Genomic DNA, 22,609 nt, shown 5'->3' with positions numbered 1-22,609 from the left:
GAAATAATTACATTGACTTTTCAGATTTATAAATTTCCATGACTTTTCCAGGCTTGGAAAATTGCAATTTTATAATTTCTTTGTTTTCCATGACTGTGGGAACCTTGTGACTAAAAAAGATGAAAATACAACATCTGATTCGTTTTAGCCAATTATCATATAAAATATGCTTAGTGACTGACCTGTTACACCAGAGTGGGATAACCAATAATGTATCGTTCCACAATTTGAATTCAAATATTAAAACAAGACAAATACAAAGGTGAACTAAAAAATTATGAAAGCTACCTTAGCTTTCTGTTCCTTGCGGTCCCACCACTCATCAAAAGTGCCAAAGGCAACGTTCTCTACAATCTTGCGATTTAGGTCCCTCTGCATGATGTTTTTCATCTCCTCGATCAATGCTGCCAATACCTGCTGCACTACAGACTCATAGGGGTTGTGCCCCATCACGGCCATCTGGTCACCTGCTGCACCATATAGCTCTCCATCCACACCAGGCACCGTGCCAAAGCCAGGTGGAGGGTAGTGGGAGGGGTACTGTTGGGGCAGTAAGTGGTGAAGCCAGGGGCTGTGAGGGGGTGGAATGGTGTGTAGGTGAGGGGGTGGAAGCTGTGCGGCATGAGGGTCTGGGTATGGGTACACTAAGTGAGGAGGGATGTAGCGGTGGTCCTGGTCATAGTGGGTAGACACAGTCCCATCTTGGTCCATGTATGGGTGATGTGGGTGATTGGGAGGGGGTATAGAATGGAGGTGAAATGAAGGAGCATATTCAGAGGTGGGTAGGACTTCTCCAGAAGGTGCTGTAGTGCTATTGGCAGAAGCCATTCGCATCTGGTAGAGGCGACTGAGCATGTGTGTCTGCATCTGGAATGACATGGGTGCTCCGCCACTGTACTGGCTCATGAGCTCCATGGAGCTGGCATAGTCATACATGTGGTGTGGCAGCGGAGGTGGGTACTCGGGGTGCAGCTCCATGTGAGGAAGCGGCGGGGGTATGCCAGGAGGCGGTGGGGGCTGCAGGGAGAAGCCAGGTGGAGGTGGAGGAGGGAGGTGGGGGGGCATGACGAGATGGGTGGAGGTTGCATTGCAGTGCTGAAGTGCTGGTTGCTCTCTGGGGGAGGGCTAGCAGAGGGATCTGGGGTTTGGGAGGGGAGGGCAGATTGCGAGGAGGTTGCTGGTGAAGCTGAGGAGGATGAGGCAGCAGGATGGGCGGTTGCTGTGGTGATGGTGTTGTCATCTTCATCTGAAATTTCCATATCCTCCCCAGAAGAGTGTGGAGATGGCTAAGGAGAGAAAGAATTAAGATTATAGGTAAAAAAAAAAAAAAAAAAAAAGAAATTCAAGCCAGAACCAAAAATAGTAGTATAAACAGAAATAATACAACACAACAGTTAGGCCTGTCACGATAATTATGTTATCGACTTATCGTACGATATATGGACATGACCTCGATATTGCCCATTGTGCTTACAAGCGTGTTTGTTTACATAAGACTGAATGTCACCAACATTTTAGCCAGTCACGCTGCTTCTGTCCTGTCGTCTGCTCTCTGTGTCAGAGACAGGGCTCAGGCAGCTCCTCCACACACACAGAGCAGACAGCAACAGGTGACGATTACGTGTTACTTGAGGCTAATATGCATTTTACCTGATGACTGCATAATTCCAGACAGAAAGGTTCAGAGCCGCATTCCACAGCTCCAGTGTGGGAACATTTAAGCCGAATGAGAGAGGAGAGCCCATTAACGTGAACGAGCCGTTATGTCGACTTTGTTTAAAAACAGTGGCAACGAAAAGTGGCAATAAAACTAACCTAGAAGCTCACCTAAAACAAAACCATCCCATCCAGTTTTCCGAGCTGGGAACAAAAACAGCAGTCAGAGATGGAGAGGGGCCTTCCCGACTATTTTTAAAAAAAAATGTTTTATTGATATTCCAATTCCAATGTCTAAATTCTTAATAATTAAAAGTTCATTGCTCTTTGAAAGGGTGTAGGGTTGCATTATTATGCTATTATATTATCATTATATCAGTGGCATAAAATGGTCTTAAAATGACAATAATATCGTATATCGCAATTATTTCTGGGACAATATTTCGTCCAAAGTTATTTATCGTGACAGGCCTAACAACAGGACTAGTCAACTAGAGGTTTAAAAAAAAGATAGCTCAGCAAAAAAGAATAGTTAACAACAATCAACAAAAAACACCATTCACAACCCATTTTACTTTCATAATGTGACATATCCGAGTAAATATTCTGAATCAACAACAAAAATATAGGATGGTACTTGATTTTATTCATTAGGAATTGAATGTGGAGGACTACTCCTCTCCTTAAACACCTCTAGCACCCACTTTTGTGGTGACTGGGGTCTGGAGACTGAAGGTCAAGTTAGCATCTTAACGTATCCAAATGGTAATGCTTCTTCAAATCTTCAAATCTAATGTTATTCGCTATTATTGCCGTACCTAGGCTTGTTGTGATATTCTTCTTACTGCGGCTATTTGAGATTACCGCGATTACTGTGCACATGAGCACTCCAAATAATTTCTGAATGTCTCATTGACCCACACCACAGACCGCACCCAGAGCAGTTCCTGAAGTGTGCGTAAAGTGAGCGACGTGATGTATCCGCTGTCTGCGGATGTTCACAACAAACTCCATTGAAAAATATAAGTGAGAAATTTAATAGTGAATGCAATGCTCTCCGGTTTACACACAGAAACTCTTCCTTCAGTCTTCCTTCATGAGAAATAAGGGCTCGAGTTTAATCAAAGAGCCTTAAAATAGCATGTGAAAGTGAAGAATTTAGGACATAAATGTTTTACTACTGCATAATATAATGTAATATAATATCTCTGAGTTCTAAAACAACAGTGTAAAAGTAAAATGGGCCAAGACTAATGTTGACTAAAAAGAGAGACATATTTAAGTGTTTGGAAATATTTTGATATTTCAAATTATTTTACAATTCATTCATAAGTTTTTAAAGCCTTAAAGGAAATCATACATTTATTCATTTGGCAGACGCTTTTATCCAAAGTGACTTACAAGAGAGGAAAACATAAGCAAATCATCTTAGGAGACAGTGGTATGAAAAGTGCTGTATTACAAAGTATCACTAGCATCATAATAGTATTCAAAATAGAATAATGTGCAACAGAATTTTTTTTTTTTTTTTTAATGACTGGTTAATGACATCCCAATGTTATTATATGATTCCAAGTTAAAAGGATTAGTTCACCCAAAAATTAAAATTCAGTCATTGCTTACTCACCCGTGTTGTTATAACCCCATATAACTTTCTTTTTCTTAACACAAAGTTAAAATGTTGTGCTTAGTGAAATCATACAATGGCAGTTTATGGTCACGACCTCTTTATGTTCATGAGAGCCCATGAGAGCATCAGAGTACACAGCCCCTGCTCGTGAGATGGGGCTTTCAAGTGAAAACTCATTTTTTACACAGTGCCACAACAATAGTAAAACAGAACACAACAGACCTGCAAACAAATCAGAAAACAATTTGAACCATTTGAAGTCAAAGAATAGAATAGTTTGAATTGGAGTACTTGGAAATCAAGAGGAGGCTGATGAGGCCACACATACACACCCAGAAGTTACAGTCAGACAGAGTACAGGAGACTGCAGTGTTTTGGGGGTTTTGCTTACCGAAAGTGAACAAGGAAGAACCGTTCATGGTATGAGCGGCAGTATGTGTCACATCATCTCCATTCTGAACCAGTGTGTGTGTGTGTGTGTGTGAGACCGTAGAATAGTCGGTAGGTTTGACGTCAAAGTTTTGTATGATATGAACGCTGTTATCCAAACTCACCAAAGTACACTTGTAAAAGGTGGTCTGGGGTACAGTTCATGTGAACTCCAGTATGGTTCGCTGTTGATAAGAACGCAATCGTACTAAATCTCGGAATTAAACTACTATTGATGATGTATAATTCACATCTTTGCAGGCTCCCGATCGCAATTATTATGGTATAATGCATTTCTCATCCCTGCTTATCTCCAAATAAAATGCCTTCATAGAGCAGCTCACATTCTTCACTTCTCTTGCAATGCATCCGTTAGGGGTGTAAATCGCAAGTTTCATCACGATACGATGTTATAACGCTTCTCTTACCCAGATATCCGATGTTTGCCAATACCTCAAAGTGTACCTCGATGAGATTTCGATTCAGGGGACTGTGATCAATATTACGATATTATTATTATCTCACAAATGCATAAAAAAAATTATTTGAATATTTGGTAGATAGATATATATATATATATCACTCCAAATTACAGTGTGCCAGACGCTGTGAGGCATGTCAAGGTGTTGTCGGGCATATTGTATTGCTTTTTTGTGGCATTGCCTTCTTTCTGGCAACTCGACCATGCAGCTCATTTTTGTTCAAGTATCGTTGTATTGTGCTCCTTGAAACAACCACACCATCTTTTTCCAGAGCAGCCTGTATTTCTCCTGAGGTTACCTGTGGGTTTTTCTTTGTATCCGGAACAATTCATCTGGCAGTTGTGGCTGAAATCTTTCTTGGTCTACCTGACCTTGGCTTGGTATCAAGAGATCCCTGAATTTTCCACTTCTTAAGTGATTGAACAGTACTGTCTGGCATTTTCAAAGCTTTGGATATCTTTTTATATCATTTTCCATCTTTATAAATTTCCATTACCTTGTTACGCAGGTCTTTTGACAGTTCTTTTCTGCTCTCCATGGCTCAGTATCTAGCCTGCTCAGTGCATCCACGTGAGAACTAACAAACTCATTGACTATTTATACACAGACAATAATTGCAATTTAAAAAGCCACAGGTGTGGAAAATTAACCTTTAATTGCCATTTAAACCTTGTGTGTCTGTAACAAGGCCAAACATTCAAGGGTATGTAAACTTTTGATCAGGGCCATTTGGGTGATTTCCGTTACCATTGTGATTTAAAAAGGAGCCAAACAACTATGTGATAATAAATGGCTTCATATGATCACTATCCTTAAATAAAAGACAGTTTTTTTTGCATGATCAGTCATTTTTTCAAAATCAATGCCAAAATTTCACAATTTCTGCCAGGGTATGCAAACTTTTGAGCACAACTGTGTGTCTGTGTGTATATATATATATATATATATATATATATATATATATACACACACACACACACACACACACACACACACACACACACACACACACATTATATTTATTATCATAAATCATTTGATGAACACTCATTGCCTTGTGGAATGAGGTAAACACTACAATGACAATTTGTCATCTCTACAACAATCAAGCAAGTCTTTCAATCCAAAATACAAAAAGTTTTTTTCTTGGCTACAACTTCCACAGATTGAAAAATTCTATTAAAGTTTTAAAAGTATTAAATATTTGTGATAAATGTTAGTAAGGGTGTTTATGTGTAGATGTGAAAAGTCTTGTAACTGATGTTGGGGCAGGTGTTCTCTTTTTCCCTTGTCAGTGCTGTTCAGAATTGGTTGAACTGCTCCATAGTGCTTTAAAATAGAAAAATTCTCATGTAGAATTCAAATGTTTTGCAAGCGCCACGATATCAAGGGAAGCCAGATTTAATCGCAAACAGGATAAAAAGCACAAAAGTGTTGTTTTGTGTCATTAAAGTTTAGGTGGTAAATCCAAAGAGACTAATATTTTAACACAGTGAAGCTGATATCTTCTTGAGTTTGACCTCATGTTGATGACATAATCGGACCATGGTTTGCACCCAAATAATAAGATGTGAACAAAGAGAGACCAGCGGGGGCAGTGGAGGAAATGAACTCTGGCTCAGACAAAGCAACTGAAGTGTGAAAGCACCCAAAATAATACATTAGATTTCACTAAACAGTACCGTATGCATACAGAACAAGGCAGGAGTCGCATACAACAATTTATTAGACTTCTGAATTATACTTTTGCGTACTTTATGAAGCTTGAAGCGGTGGTCACCATACACTGCCATTGTATGACATCACTGAGTACAACATTTTTTCAAAATTTCTCCCTTCGTGTTAAGAAAAATAAAGGAAGCCATATGGGGTTATATCAACCCAGGGGTGAGTAAACAATGACTGAATTTAAATTTTTGGGTGAATTATCCTTTAAACATGAATAAATAACTTCTTAAAGTTTATTAAGCACGTATAAACCTTAAGAATAACAATCTATCACGAAAGCCCTAAAACAGACAATTAATCATCATAATTGCAATTATTTGTTTGACAATAAATCATCAGCAAAATGTCATAATCGTGACAGCCCTACCATAACATTTATCACATTACTGTTAGCCTAACTCGCATGAAATTTCGGTGTTAACTATTGCCAACATTTTAGAAAGGCTTGCATTTTCAACAATAGCCTAAAATATGTGTAAGAGTGCTTACCTGTGTCTCTCCATTGTAGGTGGGAGGGGTATTTGCACCCCTGTGTGGGTCAGAGGCTGTACACTCCTCCAGAGAGGGAGGAATTTGGCCATGAAGAGACTCTAAAACTAAACCATGGGTGGCAGGGGTGGAGGAGGCAACCTCTGGAGGGGTTTTCCTGTCTTCTTCGCCTCCACCACCTTGCCTCTTCCCTCTACTGCGGCGGCCATCTTTCTCTCGCTCTCCTCTCCTCCTCTGTTGCCCACCCTCTGTCTCTCCTTGTCTTTTGTGGTTAGGCCTTTCTCCATCCTCTCCTCTCAGTTTGTTCTCTCTTCCTTCTGTATTCTTATTTACTTTTCTCCTCTCTCTTTCCTCATTTTCATCCTCCTCATCATCTGATTCGAGAAAGGAAAACTTGGACTTTTGTTCCTTTAGCAACATTTCAATACGCGAGTCCAAGCTGCTGCTGTGGTGCATGAACGGCAGGCTCTCATTGGTGGAGTCTGGCTCTGGGGAGGAGTCACGTTGTGGAGGAGGTGAAGAGAGGGATGCTGTAGAAGAGGGGAGGTGGTGAGGCAGGGAGGTAGAGGAAGGAGAGGTAGAGGACGAGGGGATGGAGGCGTGGGGAGGCGAGGAGGTTGGCGGTGTGTGAGGGGGAAGGGGTGGGGTGCTGGGATGGCGTTTAGGTTTGGTCCACTGTTCTTCTCGGACAGGGCTCTCCTGGCCAAAATCCAGAGAGCCAAGTGTTTCGGCCACAGCGGCTGCTATGACGGAGGCTGGCGGGAGTGGGGGAGGTGGAGGTGGAGGAGCCAGGGGTGTGTGGTGAGAGTGAGTACGGTAGTCATTGTCCATACTCCCTCCCAAACCGAAGCCCCTCTCCCCTGCACCCTGCTGAGGACGGAAGGCTGGTGAGGGCTCCAGCCGCGAGGAGGAGGGTGTGTCGTAAGGGGACAGGTCTTTAGTTGACGAGTATCCTCCATATGAGGTGGTGGCAAGGGGAGGAGTGAGACTGTTGGACGAGTGGTGGCTAGAGTTTAAGTGGCCTCCATAACGCGGATCAGAGCTGTTGGAGAAGTCTCCTTCTCTGTCTCTCTCCCAGTCTCGATCTCTGCTACTCCTTCGCCGGCTTGACCCACCTGCCCCGCTGCTGTGGTGGTTGTGATGGTGGTTTCGATGCCTTCCGTGATCTCCCGAGCGAGAGCCCGAACTGTCCCGCCGATACCCTCTACCATCCCTATCCTCCCGCCGGTCAGTGTGGTGTGTGTGGTGCGAATGGTAAGATTTGGAAGAGGATGAAGAGTTTGTTTCCTGTTGGAAGTGGTAAGAGGAACGACGGGAGCTTATCCCACCTCCGTAGTGCCCTGCTGAATCTCTGTCCCTATCCCTGTGTCCCCTTTCTCTGTCTCTTTCTCTGTCAGACAGAGGAGGCAGCTCATACTGAGGCCCTGGAGGAGGTGGCATGGGTGGATGTAACGGCATCTGCATCCCTGACGCTCCTACATTGGGATAGGGAGGTTCGTTAGGACGGAAAGGTGTAGATTGGGGATATCCCGGTCGACCCCTCTGGAACATAGAGGATTCTTGTGGAGGTGGAGCGTGTAGTTCGTCATAGCGAGGGGGCTTGAATCCTGATGATGAGGACACAGCTGAGGAAGAGCAGGAGGAAGATGGAAGCATATCCTGTGAGGGATAATTGCTGCTGAGTGAAGCACCGCTAAATCCACCAGGCCTGAGGAAAAAAGGAAGTGATCTTATGGAGCCTTTTCAATACGACAGTTTTTCTACTTTTTTTTTTTTTTTTATATATATATATATATATATACTAACATTTTATTGATTCACAAAACAGGGCTGAAGAATCAGAACATACACAGGATCAAATTATATATAGAATTATAAAAAAAAAAAAAACATACATTTAAAACAAATCTCCCTCCACTGCTCCTCTCCGAGAACCCTCCAAAAAGACCAAATAGTTACCCCATTTTTATTAAACACCTCCATGCTACCTAGCATTCTATGCGACATTCCCTCAAATGCTGCCACCCTGCCGATCTCTGTGTGCCACTCTCGAAACTAGGGCACTCTAGCTGACCTCCATCCCCTAAGAATAATTTGTCTGCCAATCATAACACTGGCTAGGACCCAATTTTTTATGTATTTATCCCCAATATTAATGACCGCCCTAAAATACAGAGTCTGGGGCAAAATGAAATTTGAGTTCCCAGTGTCACACTTAAAATTCTGGACCCTCAACCAAAATTCTTGGATCTTAACACCACCAAAAACATGGGTTGTGTCCCCATCTTCAGATTGGCATAGCCAGCAGGTGGCCGTGTCTTTAAGACCAAGCCTATACAATCTAGAGGGGGTCCAATAGAATCTATGTAAAATCATAAATTGCATAAGGCGCACCCTTGCATCTCTAGATGTAGACTTGATGTTTTTTAGAATCCTAGCCCACACTCCCTTCTCTAATACCAAGTTTAAATCTTTCTCCCATAATCTCTTGAGTGAAGTTGAAGCTCCGTCCCTGAGACTCTTAATTAGCAGGGAGTAATACACTGATGCCTCAGAACCTTTACCAAAGGCAGCAATCAACACTCCCAGAGTGTCTGCCGCTTTAGGGGGGTGTATACTACTCCCAATAGTAAAGAGCAGGTGGCATAGTTGTAAATATCTAAAGAATTAAAACCTGGGAATCCCAAAATGTTGAACCATATTTCAAAGGATCTCAACACTTCACTCTCATATAGGTCACCGAGCGTATTACAGTTTTTCTACTTTAAAGTGCTATGGACCCTTTACACATTTCCATTGTTGGAATGCGGAAGTATATCAGTTATAGCAAAATATATGTATTCCATTTGCTCCAACAGCAAAAAATACAAAATCCACTATTACATTACCATGACTTTCCAAAAGAGGATATAAGAAAAAAAGAAAAAGAGATGGATAATGGCAGTCAGAAGAGAGAAATATGCCAAATTTTCGGTCACTCCCTCAGCTGCTGTATCTGAGACCACATAGCAGCAGTGTTTACTTTTTCTTTTCTTTTTTAGATTAAGGTCTGTATATTATAAAAAAGTATAATGTTATAAATGTACATTAAATAGGTTTAAGAATAAAGTTTATTCGGTGTGAAAATAAAGCTTGCTAAATTTATGATGCTAAATTATGGCGGAAGTGTCATCACAAGGGGTTGCGTTAACCAAAAATTCTCTGTCATTTCCGATTTTGATGGATAATTCCAAATGCTGTCCGTCATTTTTACACACAAAAAAGAAACAAGAAAACCATTTTAACCTAGTGCATCAGTTTTTACTTCATTTTCTCTCACACACACTGCGATGTGTGCCCACTGCCTGGTATTAAAGATGCATTTCGGGCGATCCATTCACAAAAGGACATCAGCCATCACCATTTACACCTGGTAATATCCTCTGAACACTTGTGTTAGGATTTTAAGGGGAGGGCCTCTAATTTCATGACTGCATACATCAATTATTACATCAGGGTGTTACTGTTTGATGATAAAGCACAAAGGAGCATAAAAACAAAAAGAAAGCAGTGGCACAATGTTTCTGACAATTATAGGATTTAATCCAAGCGCAAACATGATGTTTAGAGCAGAATTCTCAGTTATTTTAATAGAGTACTTGTAACTGAGCCTCAGATGTGTGTGCTTCTCATCAGTGTCACTTTCTGTTGATATCAGGCACATTGAAAAATTTCTGTGAACTTGTGGATGTATAAGCAACTTTTCAAATCTTCTGATTGTACAGTTATTTCCTTTAAAAGCCGTGAGTAACTGGCAAAGTTTTGAAATCTTGTTTTAGCACAGTGGGTGACTGACAGGTAGAAATTTCATCCTAGAAATCTTTATATATCATATATTCACTGTTATGCATATGCCATTACAATGGATGCTATGCCCCTGAATCCTAGTAGGCCTACTAATGAAATGAAAACAAGACTTATGGATAAAAATAGACCATCGTGACAGAAATTTTACAATTCAGTCTGTCAGTGATGGATACGTTTTTTTTAGCGCAACCTCTGGTCATCACAGTCTCTAAAAAGTCCAAATAATTCAATACTTCATTTATAAAGCCCTAACTAATATATTCTAACTGTACACATGCATGATTATACCACTTGACTGAGGATTGTGCTTCTAAGGAAAATATTTTTTTTCCTACTCCTTTACAGATATTGTTTTCCTTTCATCAGTATCGTATTGATTTATGTAATCTCAAGGAATGTCTGAAGGCAAGCAAGGCCAGTTTTTTCCTCATATTAAAGAGCCATAGTTGTGATAAAAATATGAATTAGACTTCTTCGTTCTCCTGATAGATTACTCCATATGAATCAACAACATTTGTCGAAGCAGTTATTGTTTTCTGTTTTACAGTGTAAAGTTAATGTTTGATAACCTCCATAGTGTTAAAGTAGAAAATTCTTGTACAATTCAAATACATTGCACAGGTTTTGTGTAGGGGTGTAAAAAAATATTGTATCGTATAATACAATGCACTCTATACAATACCATATATATTGAACGATACATAAACACATTGTGTTATTAAAACCAAGTAGCGCAACACTGAGAGCTGCGAAACAATCTCCTCCAAGGTGAGCGCTCACAGGAAAAACAGAGCAACATGTCTACAGTACATAAGCGAGAAGATCGATGGCGAACGGCAAGTAGACTGTAGCGTTATAGCTTGTCGAATCTGCCAAACAACGGCGTCATGTCCCGGCACTACAGTACATCAAACATGTCACCGACATCACCGCATAAATCGGTGAAATTGCGAGACAGCGAAGTTGCAATTAACATCCAGCCTCTCCCAGACGACACGGAGCATTACACTGAGCAAGACACTCGTAAGTAACAAAAACAAGCTTATTAAAAAATCTGACATAATAGGAAACCCGCGATTACATGACACTTATTATTCTCTGATTTTGACGTTGAATGTAAACGGGTATGAGCACAACACTTGAGCACGTTATATGCCAGTAATAACGCCGGTAACATTTATATGCAAAGTGAAATGGGGGAAAGGCCAAAAAAAAGTGTGCCGATCTGTTTTTGCTCAATCCGCTAAATAATATTGGATTATGCACATATATCGTAAAACCAGAGGTCAGGTTCCTCTTGAGTTTTTCTAAATAAATTGAAAGAAGTTTTTTTCCTTGCTACAGTCACTTCAGCTTGTTCACAGGGGGCTTTAATACATTAAGGCATGATTTTCTATAAAGCTGCATTGAAACAACGTGGATTGTGAAAAGTACTATACAAATACAAATTACTTGTGTAGACAAACAAATTTTTCTCAAGATAAACATGAAAAGTGTGAGTTCATATGATCCACTGTGCACTACCCTTTATATCCCACTCTTCAGCACACTGTTGGCCCATGCACTGTCTGCAGTGGCTTGGGTGCTCATCTAAACAGTTTTAATGCAGGAAAACTTTTTAAAGTAATTAAACCATGCAACAGTTCTAATTTAGATTTTGTGTAAATCCGAAAACCAACCTGCCCACAGAGTAGCCTGAGTCCTGGGAGAAAGGGGTCCCAGAGCGAGGGGTGTAAGGAGTGCCCCCGCCCTGTGAAGAAGCAGATGAGCCAGGGGTATAAGGCCCCCCCAGTGAGGATGAAGGGGTGTCTAGGCGCTGGTCTCCAAATCCAGTGTCCACAGAACAGGGGGTGGTACTGCCCGAGTTGAGAGGGACAGCAGCAGGCACTGCCATCTGGTCAGTGGAGAGCCTCCGCCGGATATCAGAAGACTAACAATAGAAGAAAAGAAAAATCACAGCCATTAGAAATTAAAAGGATGTGGAACGTATTTTTTTTAACCAAGGTAATCCAAGACCCCTAGAGATAAGAATGGTCAGGGTTGGGAGGGTTACTCTTGAAATGTATTCCACTACAGATTACAGAATACATGCAGTAAAATGTAATTTGTAACGTATTCCGTTAGATTACTCAAGGTCTGTAACATATTCTAAATACTTTGGATTACTTCATCACTGGTAGATTTGTTCACTTGTTTTGACTATAAAAACTCTGCCAGTACAGTAAGACAAAATACACATGTTAAAAATACATTCTCTGAAAAACCTAAATATCTTATGCAATGGTGTTTCTAAAACAAGATAAATCAAATTGATCTTGTTTTAAGGATTTTTAGATATTTATACAGGAAAACAATACAAAAATGATTATCAAGAATATGATTTTTGCCCTAATATCAAAGGTCTTGCTAGAAAAAATAAATTATGATCCAACGTGAATTTTCTTGATAAAAAAAATATATATGATCGTGCCTGGTAACATGTGCATGTAAAATGGTTAGAAATAGCATTTTAGCTTAGTGTAAACCGACAATTTACACAAGGTTTATTTCTATTTCTTCTGCTCCAAACTTACTTCTCTGTCTGCTTGTATGAATGTAACACATAAGAAAGTGTTTCACCGCTGTTCAAATGCACTTTGGATCGCATCATTTATATGTATACATTTTTCCATCTGAAAGGACTGAATATTAAATGAAACAAATGACGATAAAAAGTAATCTCTTCAGTAATCAAAATACTTTTTGAATGTAACTCTATTCTAATTACCAATGATTTAAATTGTAACTGTAGTGGAATACAGTTACTTATATTTTGTATTTTAAATATGTATTCCCATTACATGTATTTAGTTACTCCCAACCCTGAGAATGGTACACATGTAATATGGTTACTGAAAATTAAGATTTTGAAACACTGAAAACAATCACCACATACATGGAGTCAAAACAATTTTCAGATTTGCAATTGTTTTTTAATGAAGGCTGAGATACAAAATAGTCTCAACCATCCTACAAAGGTAGCAGTTATTAAGCAAGCAATATCTTCTGTAGACAATTTTTTTCATGTTGTGATCTTCTTGCCATAAATCCCAATAATGCACTGAGGTTGAGGCTTGAGAGATTTATTTCAGACATTTTGTGGTCTACTCTCTTAATCATACCACAGTGTATTTGAGTAACTGTAATTTATAGTATTGCCAAGAATGTCAAGGAATTTTTGCTGGTAAAGCACCACACAATTGCATTACTTAAAGGAAAGCAATGCATTCTTTCCAGTGTAGCTGAGCTCATGGTACTCACCGTGTCTGGCTGGGTTAGAGCTGGGGGCTGAAATTTCTCTGTGAGAGCCTTGCCTCCAGTTGGCACGGTCTGAGGGGTGTATGAGCCACTCACTATCAGGTCATAGTATTTCATTCTCTGTTGGCCTTAAACACAAATATGAATAAAATTATGTCCATTATGCAATGAATCAATCAATATGCAAATCCTCCAAACCACTTCCCACATTCTAAAGAATTAAATCAATCAGAAAGCCATTCCCCTCAAAGTTATCAGCATGTCCTTTATTCTGTATTATAGTTAGCAAAGGACATATATACAGTTGATGTCAGAAGTTTACATACACTTAGCCTGAAGTAATTAAAACTCATTTTTTTAACCACTCCACATATTTCATATTAGCAAACTATAGTTTTGGCAAGTCATTTAGGACATCTACTTTGTGCATGACACAAGTAATTTTTACAGACAGATTGTTTCACTTTTAATTGGCTATATCACAATTCCAGTGGGTCAGAAGTTTACATACACTAGGTTAACTGTGCCTTTAAGCAGCTTGGAAAATTCCAGAAAATTATGTCAAGCCTTTAGGCAATTAGCTTCTGATAGGCTAATTGGAGTCAATTGGAGGTGTACCTGTGGATGTATTTTAAGACCTACCTTTAAACTCAGTGCTTCTTTGCTTGACATCATGGGAAAATCAAAAGAAATAAAAAAATTGTGGACCTCCACAAGTCTGGTTCATCCTTGGGAGCAATTTCCAAACGCCTGTAGGTACCACGTTCATCTGTACAAACAATAGTACGCAAGTATAAACACCATGGGACCACGCAGCCATCATACCGCTCAGGAAGGAGACACATTCTGTCTCCTAGAAATGAACGTAGTTTGGTGTGAAAAGTGCAAATCAATCCCAGAACAACAGGAAAGGACCTTAAGAAGATGCTGGAGGAAACAGGTAGACAAGTATCTATTTCCACATAAAACGAGTCCTACATCGACATAACCTTGAAAGGCTGCTCAGCAAGGAAGAAGCCACTGCTCCAAAACTACCATAAAAAAGCCAGACTATAGTTTGCAAGTGCACATGGGGACAAAGATCTTACTTTTTGTAGAAATGTTCTCTGGTCTGATGAAACAAAAATTGAACTGTTTGGCCATAATGACCATTGTTATGTTTGGAGGAAAAAGGGTGAGGCTTGCAAGCCGAAGACCACCATTCCAACCATGAAGCATGGGGGTGGCAGTATCATGCTGTGGGGGTGCTTTGCTGCAGGAGGGACTGGTGCACTTCACAAAATAGATGGCATCATGAGGAAGGGAAATGATGTGGATATATTGAAGCAACATCTCAAGACATCAGCTAGGAAGTTAAAGCTTGGTCGCAAATGGGTCTTCCAAATGGACAATGACCCTCCAAAGTTGTGGCAAAATGGCTTAAGGCAACAAAGTCAAGGTATTGGAGTGGCCAACACAAAGCCCTGACCTCAATCCGATAGAACATTTGTGGGAAGAACTGAAAAAAACATGCGCGAGCAAGGAGGCCTACAAACCTGACTCAGTTACACCAGTTCTGTCTGGAGGAATGGGCCAAAATTCCAGCAACTTATTGTGAGACGCTTATGGAAGGCTAAACAAAACGTTTGACCCAAGTTAAACAATTTAAAGGCAATGCTACCAAATACTAACAGTTTATGTAAACTTCTGACTCACTGGGAATGGGATGAAAGTAATAAAATCTGAAATAAATAATTCTCTCTACTATTATTCTGACATTTCACTAGGGCTGCCCCCGGCCAAAGATTTTCCTAGTTGACTAGTAGTCGTTAGTTTAAGCCATTAGTCGACTAGTTGTCGCACGTTTATGATATTAATTACTTAAATATATATTTTGGGGGGGGGGGCATCAGAAAATGGCTTGAGTTCCAGGGCTGAGAAAGAATGTTATAAGTAACATTGCTAACACTGTTAGCAATGTTACTTAACATAACAGAGAAATACTAAACCGTAATAATGAGCCTTTAAAATATACATTTTACAAGCACACGCATGAAGCGAGCAGCAGTGACACAGGCAAAAGCTGTAATGATTCTGAATGTGTCGGAAAAACCAGCAAGGAGACTGTCTGAACATTTTGTTAATTTATAGAGAGAAATGCACATTAAGTTAAACATGCAGTAAGCGAGGAACTAATTTAGCTTCCTCACGAACACTTGGATAAGCCTAATAGCGCATATTTATCTAGGTTATCTAACGTTAGAGCGAGCGGCCACGCTAAGTGGCTAACGTTAGGCTACTTGCATGTTTCAAATGATAAGCCATGTTTGAGGACAATGAATGATAGGTGAACGTTTGCCTGCAGAATTTGTATGTCACATTCTTGGGGTCATCCTTTACCCTCTCGAAATGATCCCACACTTTGGATTTCCTGCCCGACATAATTACCACATGGACCAGCTATGTAAACGATCACATCTGTTCGTCAATGACTGCGTGACTTCGCCACTTCCTGTGTAGTTTTCTTTTTCTGCGACCAACCGACCAATCAAAACTTCGTCGACCAAGACTCTTCTCATCGACTAATGATTGGTTGACTATTGGGGGCAGCCCTATATTTCACATTCTTAAAATAAAGTAGTGATCTTAACTGACCTAAGACAGGGAAAGTTTTCTACAATTAAATGTCAGGACTTAAAGTGTATTTGGCTAAGGTGTATGTAAACTTCTGACTTCAACTGTGTATAATATATATATATATATATATACACACACACACACACACACACACACACACACACACACACACTGGAGGCCAAAAGTTTGGAATAATGTAGAGATTTTGCTGTTTCGGAAGGAAATTGGTATTTTAATTCACCAAAGTGGCATTCAACTGATCACAAAGTATAGTCAGGACATTACTGATGAAAAAACAGCACCATCACTATTTGAAAAAAGTAATTTTTGATCAAATCTAGACAGGCCACATTTCCAGCAGCCACAACACCTTATCCTTGAGTAATCATGCTAAATTGCTAATTTGGTACTAGAAAATCACTTGCCATTATATCAAACACTGCTGAAAGCTATTTGGTTCATTAAATGAAGCTTAACATTATCTTTGTGTTTGTTTTTGAGTTGCCACAGTATGCAATATAATGGCAAGTCTTAAGGCCAAAAATGGCACACACACACAAAAAAAAAAAAAACAGCTTTCTCTAGAAACTCGTCAGTCAATCATTGTTTTGAGGAGTGAAGGCTATACAATGCTTGAAAAACTGAATATTTCATACAAATTTGTACACTACAGTCTTCAAAGACAAAGGACAACTGGCTCTAACAGGGACAGAAAGAGATATGGAAGGTACAACTTAACAAGAGGATAAGAACATCAGTGTCTCTAGTTTGAGAAATAGATGCCTCAAATGTCCTCAGCTGACAGCTTCATTGAATTCTACCCGCTCAACACCAGTTTCATGTACAACAGTAAAGAGAAGACTCAGGGGTGCAGGCCTTATGGGAAGAATTGCAAAGAAAAAGCCACTTTTGAAACAGAAAATCAAAAAGAAAACGTTAGAATGGGCAAAGAAACAGACATTGGACAACAGATAATTGGAAAAGAGTGTTGTGGATCTTAACCCCATTGAGCTTTTGTGGGATCAGCTAGAATGTAAGGTGCATGAGAAGCGTGCGACAAGCCACATCTATGGCAAGTGCTACAGGAAGCGTGGGGTGAAATGTCACCCGAGTATCTGGACAAACTGACAGCTAGAATGCCAAGGATCTGCAAAGCTGCTGCTGCAAGTGGAGGATTGTTTTGATGAGAACTCTTTGAAGTAATCTAAGTTTTAATCAAAATTATTTTTTTTTCAAATTGTAATGGTAATTTTTCACGATATTAATGTCCTGACTATACACTGTGATCAGCTGAATGCCACTTTGGGGAATAAAAATACCAATTTCTTTCCATAAGAGCAAAATCTGTACATTATTCCAAATTTTTTGGCCGCCAGTGTGTGTGTGTGTGTATATATATAAGTATTTTAGATACATTTAAAAAATAAATAAATTTTCAATACAATAAAGTAAACTCTGAACTCTAAATTTAAGATGATTAATGATCAAAGACGATGTACCTTTGATATCCAGCTGGACATGGACAATGTTGCCCATGACAGAAGTATTGTGCAGGTGTTTGACTGTATCTTTGGCCCCTCTAGTGCTGGTGAATAGGACACGGGCCAGGCCCAAGTGCTTTCGGGTCTTGGGGTGAAACAGAATCTCCATCTCTTCAACCTCACCAAACTTGGCGCACATCTCTGCCAGGAATGGCTCCTTGATGTTGTCATTCAGCCTTGCAAACGTCACTTCCTTAAGTGGAATAGGGCCTACATAATACTCATCCAACTATGGGGAAGACAGCAACAGGGGAACGGATTAGCATGTAGAATAAAAGAGATATACAGCTCTGGAAAATGTTATAGACCACTGCAAAATTATCAGTTTCTCTGGATTTACTATTTATAGGTATGTTTTTGAGTAAAATGAACATTTTTGTTTTATTCTATAAAGTACTGACAACATTTTTCCCAAATTCCAAATAAAAATATTGACATTTAGAGTACTTATTTGCAGAAAATGACAACTGGTCAAAATAACAACAAGAAAAAGCAGTTTTCAGACCTCGAATAATGCAAAGAAAACAAGTTCGTATTCATTTTTAAACAACACAATACTAATGTTTTAACTTAGGAAGAGTTCAGAAATCAATATGTGGTGGAATAACCCTGATTTTCAATCACAGCTTTGCTCAGCATGCTCTCTACCAGTCTTTCACATTGCTGTTGGGTGAATTTATGCCACTCCTGGCACAAACATTTAAGCAGTTCAGCTTTGTTTGATGGCTTGTGGCCATCCATCTTCCTCTTGATCACATACCAGAGGTTTACAATGGGGTTCAGATCTGGAGATTGGGCAGGCCATGACAGGGTCTTGATCCGGTGGTCCTCCATCCACACCTTGATTGACCTGGCTGTGTGGCATGGAGCATTGTCCTGCTGGATAAACCAATCCTCAGAGTTCAGAAACACAGTCAGAGCAGAAGGAAGCAATTTTTCTTCCAGGATAACCTTGTACGTGGCTTGATTCATGCGTCCTTCACAATGACAAATCTGTCTGATTCCAGCCTTGCTGAAGCACCCCCAGATAATCACCGATCCTCCACATGGTCATCTAATGGTAAGACGGAGACCTGGAGAGGCCTACAAGCCACTGTGTCTTACACCCACTGTGAAATTTGGTGGAGGATCGGTGATGATCTGGGGCTGCTTCAGCAAAGCTGGAATAGGACACATTTGTTCCCCAACTCTGGGGATTGGTTTATCCAGCAGGACAATGCTCCCTACAACACAGCCAGGTCAATCAAGGTGTGGATGGAAGACCACCGGATCAAGACCCTGTCATGGCCAGCCCAATCTCCAGACCTGAACCCCATTGAAAACCTCTGGAATGTGATCAAGAGGAAGATGGTTGGCCACAAGCCATCAAACAAAACCGAGCTGCTTGAGGTTTTGCACCAGAAGTGGCATAAAGTCACCCAACAGCAACGTAAAAGACTGGTGGAGAGCATGCCAAGACGCATGAAAGCTGTGACTGAAAATCAGGGTTATTCTACCAAATATTGATTTCTGAACTCTCCACAAGTTAAAACATTAGTATTGTGTTGTTTAAAAATGAAAATGAAACTTGTTTTCTTTGCATTATTTGAGGTCTGAAAACACTGCATCTTTTTTGTTATTTTGACCAGTTGTCATTTTCTGCAAATAAATGCTCTAAATGACAATATTTTTATTTGGAATTTGGGAGAAATGTTGTCAGTACTTTATAGAATAAAACAAAAATTTTCATTTTACTCAAACACATACATATAAATAGTAAATCCAGAGAAACTGATCATTTTGCAGTGGTCTCTTAATTTTTTCCAGAGCTGTATACAAAGAGCTTAGTATAACAAATTGAAGAGAAATTCCAGAGAGCAAAGAGAGGGAGGCATACCTTAAATTTGGGCACTGGCAGCAACAACTCTGTGTGTCTAGACCAGATTCTGCGGGGTCTTGGATCCCGCAAGTCTCCCACAGGTGGGAATCCAGAATCCTAAGAACAAGAAATTCACACAGACATTACATACTAAATTTCATGACAAAAGCAATAAATACGTGAAGTGCATCACTTTCTATTAACGTTAAATAACTCTGGAGGTGGCTTAGTTTTTTATAAACAAGATTTTATACAAACTAAAACATCTGAATGTCCATACCGGCAAACTAAAATGAACCCCATCATATCTGTAGATTTTTTGAGTAACCCTTCGGAGAGCAGGGTCTTGTACTAGCTTATAGCTCTTCCATTGCAGACTAAGAGTTCGCTGAGTGTCCGCCCCACTGTCCGGATCCATGCTATCACTGCAGAGACAGAGGATGATCCTGAGATATTATACAGATGTTCACAGCACAGAATGACTTGTGATTAAGTACCAATAAGAATAGCTTTTAAAACATGGCTCATTTATTTCACCAGACAATCAATTTGACAGTGTCCAAATGCAGACCAGTAGCAAGCAATTTATGCTAGGCAACCTTACATTGTTATCTAACACTACTCACAAACAATGGAAAGGGTGGCATATTAAAAGTACCCACTTGACAAGCCAATGCAACTTTATTTAATAACACACACATATGACAGATATTTAGGGAGCTGTTAACTGTTCCCATCTGTGGCACCTCTTTGGTGATGATTATTTTGCTGTCAACCTGACAAGCAATCTAACATCCCTTAAAGTTAGCCTAGATAAAGATGCCATATTTAACTCAAAATGTTACACATACCACAGAAAATATAGCGGGAAAACTAAGGATTATTACGAAGAGATAAACAAAATATTGTATTTAAAATAAAAAAACCGTACTGACTAGCAACAACAACAAGCTAAAATAATAAACACTGGAGTTGCTAACTGCTCAAAGCACAAGCTTGCTAAAGACAAACTTCAAACTGAGGTGACAGTAAGGCACAGAACAAAAGCCAATGACTTCTAACAACGATTTAAGACCAACTCTTGAAATTAAGTAGTCGTCCTCAACGGTGTCCTAAAAGACTCACATAGCGGAGCGCGGGTCTTGAGGAGGTTTGCCCGCTTCAACAGACACAGCGGACGGCCGCTAGATCGCTACAGCTAGGCCTGTGTCGGGCGGGGGAAAACGGACAACCTTTGGCGAAAATCTAGCTCCGTTTTTATGTGTGCGCTCTAAATCTGTTCTAAAACGGCGTCGCTTGAGTTCCAGTGCCACACAGTAGCTGCATGAGTGTTTATATTCCACCAGAAAGCGAAATGTAAATAAAATAATAATATAATATAGTGAGCGGCCATCGCGTTACTAACCTGTGAGCCTCGCCTGTTCGCCATCAGTCACTAGAAATAACATCCCTTGGATTCGGACACGCATTTTCCACACAATTCATGGCCACATGCCTTTACTATAGAACATTTATTTAAAATAAAGGTTATAAAAGATTGTCACAATAATTCTTATAAAAAGCAGACTATGAACCTACACTTGCATGAAGTTTACCCTGCCTTTACTTTTCTACAAATATCTCAAGATGTTTTTATTTCGACCGCTGTAATCGTGACTTTGTAATGGCGAATCTGCTGTTTCATTTAATTGTACGTCATGAGAGAACGAAGCTCTACGTTGATGTAGTCGCGTGTAGTTTTCAGTTTCTTAAATTAATATAGCATTTAAAATAAATGCATTACAGTTGTTTACGTATTCAAATAAATAGGTTTATACCAAATTTATAAGAAGTATGTAGAAGATAAGTGATGAGTAAATATCCTCAAAGCTACTAAAACCAAGAATTTGGCAGATAATTTGCTAGGCTATATAAACTAGAGAGTTGCAGAATAATGGTTGATAAATTTTTCATTTTTCTTAAGAAGCGCGACTGGCACAATGAGCTATAACCTTATATATGTCTTGTTTAAGACAATGCTAAGAAATGCAACACAAAAAACAGGGTCCGAAACTGAAAACTGAAAATGCATGTATTTGTGTATGGGGTGTATATTCAATTTTGTCAGATTTAACAACAAAATCGGCTCAATTTGGCCAGATTTACGTAAATAAGCATTTAATATTGTTTTCTCTATTTATTTATTTTTAAATTCATTTATTGTGCAACAGATACTTAAAAATAAATATCTAAATGTAAATGCTAAATCTTAAATATAAATGTAAATCTCGAATATAAATCTTATATATATATATATATATATATATATATATATATATATATATATATATATATATATATATATAGTGTGTGTGTGTGTGTGTGTGTGTGTGTGTGTGTGTGTGTGTTAAATCTAAATTTAAAAATAAATCTTAAATATAAATCCAACATGTAAATCTAAATATAAATCTTAAATGTAAATGATTAATATAAACTCTAAATGTAAATCTTCTATATAAATCCAAATGTTAAATCTAAAATATAAATCTTAAATATAAATGATAAATCTTGAGCTAAACATTTAGATGACATGCAAATTAATAAAGCCCATGGGCTGTCTTGTCTGCTGACGTTAAAGCAGTGCGACAAGCAGCAGACAGCAGTGGAAGATGACCCTGCGTTCAAAACGAGATAAATCCGCCTCCGAAGGGCACTTCGAAGGGGGATCGATCGTGGCCGCCATCTTGAAGGGTCGTTCCAAACCTAAGGGCTCTCAAATAGCTGCTTCGAAGGGTCCTTCAAAACTAGCGTTTCCGTAGTGTTCAACTGTATGACACTTCGCTGCCAACCGGAACCGGAACAGGAACATTCAATTCTGCAGGTTTGTCAAGTGTAATGTAAATTAAACCAGCTACAACTGCAATCACAGTCTTGTTCTATACACAAACACATGTGACCTCCCTTCATCTCCATGGTTTATAAAAGCTCGTAATCATTATAATTAACTTAAAAAAATAAATAAAAAAAAAATATTTTTGAAACTGGCTAATGATTGTCA

At 39.4% G+C, this 22,609-nt stretch overlaps 1 protein-coding gene across 1 annotated transcript in view; it reads right to left on the bottom strand.

The window, feature by feature from the left end:
* LOC127452313 (histone-lysine N-methyltransferase SETD1A-like) overlaps nt 1-20,904 on the bottom strand; it is a 47,608-nt gene extending 26,704 nt beyond the window's left edge. Inside the window, 9 exon segments of the mRNA XM_051717705.1 lie at nt 289-1,064; nt 1,067-1,286; nt 6,415-8,122; nt 11,940-12,190; nt 13,561-13,685; nt 17,673-17,943; nt 19,591-19,689; nt 19,853-19,997; nt 20,698-20,904. Of these exon segments, the coding sequence (XP_051573665.1) occupies nt 289-1,064; nt 1,067-1,286; nt 6,415-8,122; nt 11,940-12,190; nt 13,561-13,685; nt 17,673-17,943; nt 19,591-19,689; nt 19,853-19,990 (3,588 nt within the window). The 5' untranslated portion in view covers nt 19,991-19,997; nt 20,698-20,904.
* Between the last annotated feature and the right edge of the window lie 1,705 nt (nt 20,905-22,609).

This window comes from Myxocyprinus asiaticus, chromosome 14 (genome assembly GCF_019703515.2).
Source record: "Myxocyprinus asiaticus isolate MX2 ecotype Aquarium Trade chromosome 14, UBuf_Myxa_2, whole genome shotgun sequence".
NCBI lineage: Eukaryota > Metazoa > Chordata > Actinopteri > Cypriniformes > Catostomidae > Myxocyprinus > Myxocyprinus asiaticus.
This window is presented reverse-complemented; position numbering and strand designations above follow the sequence as displayed.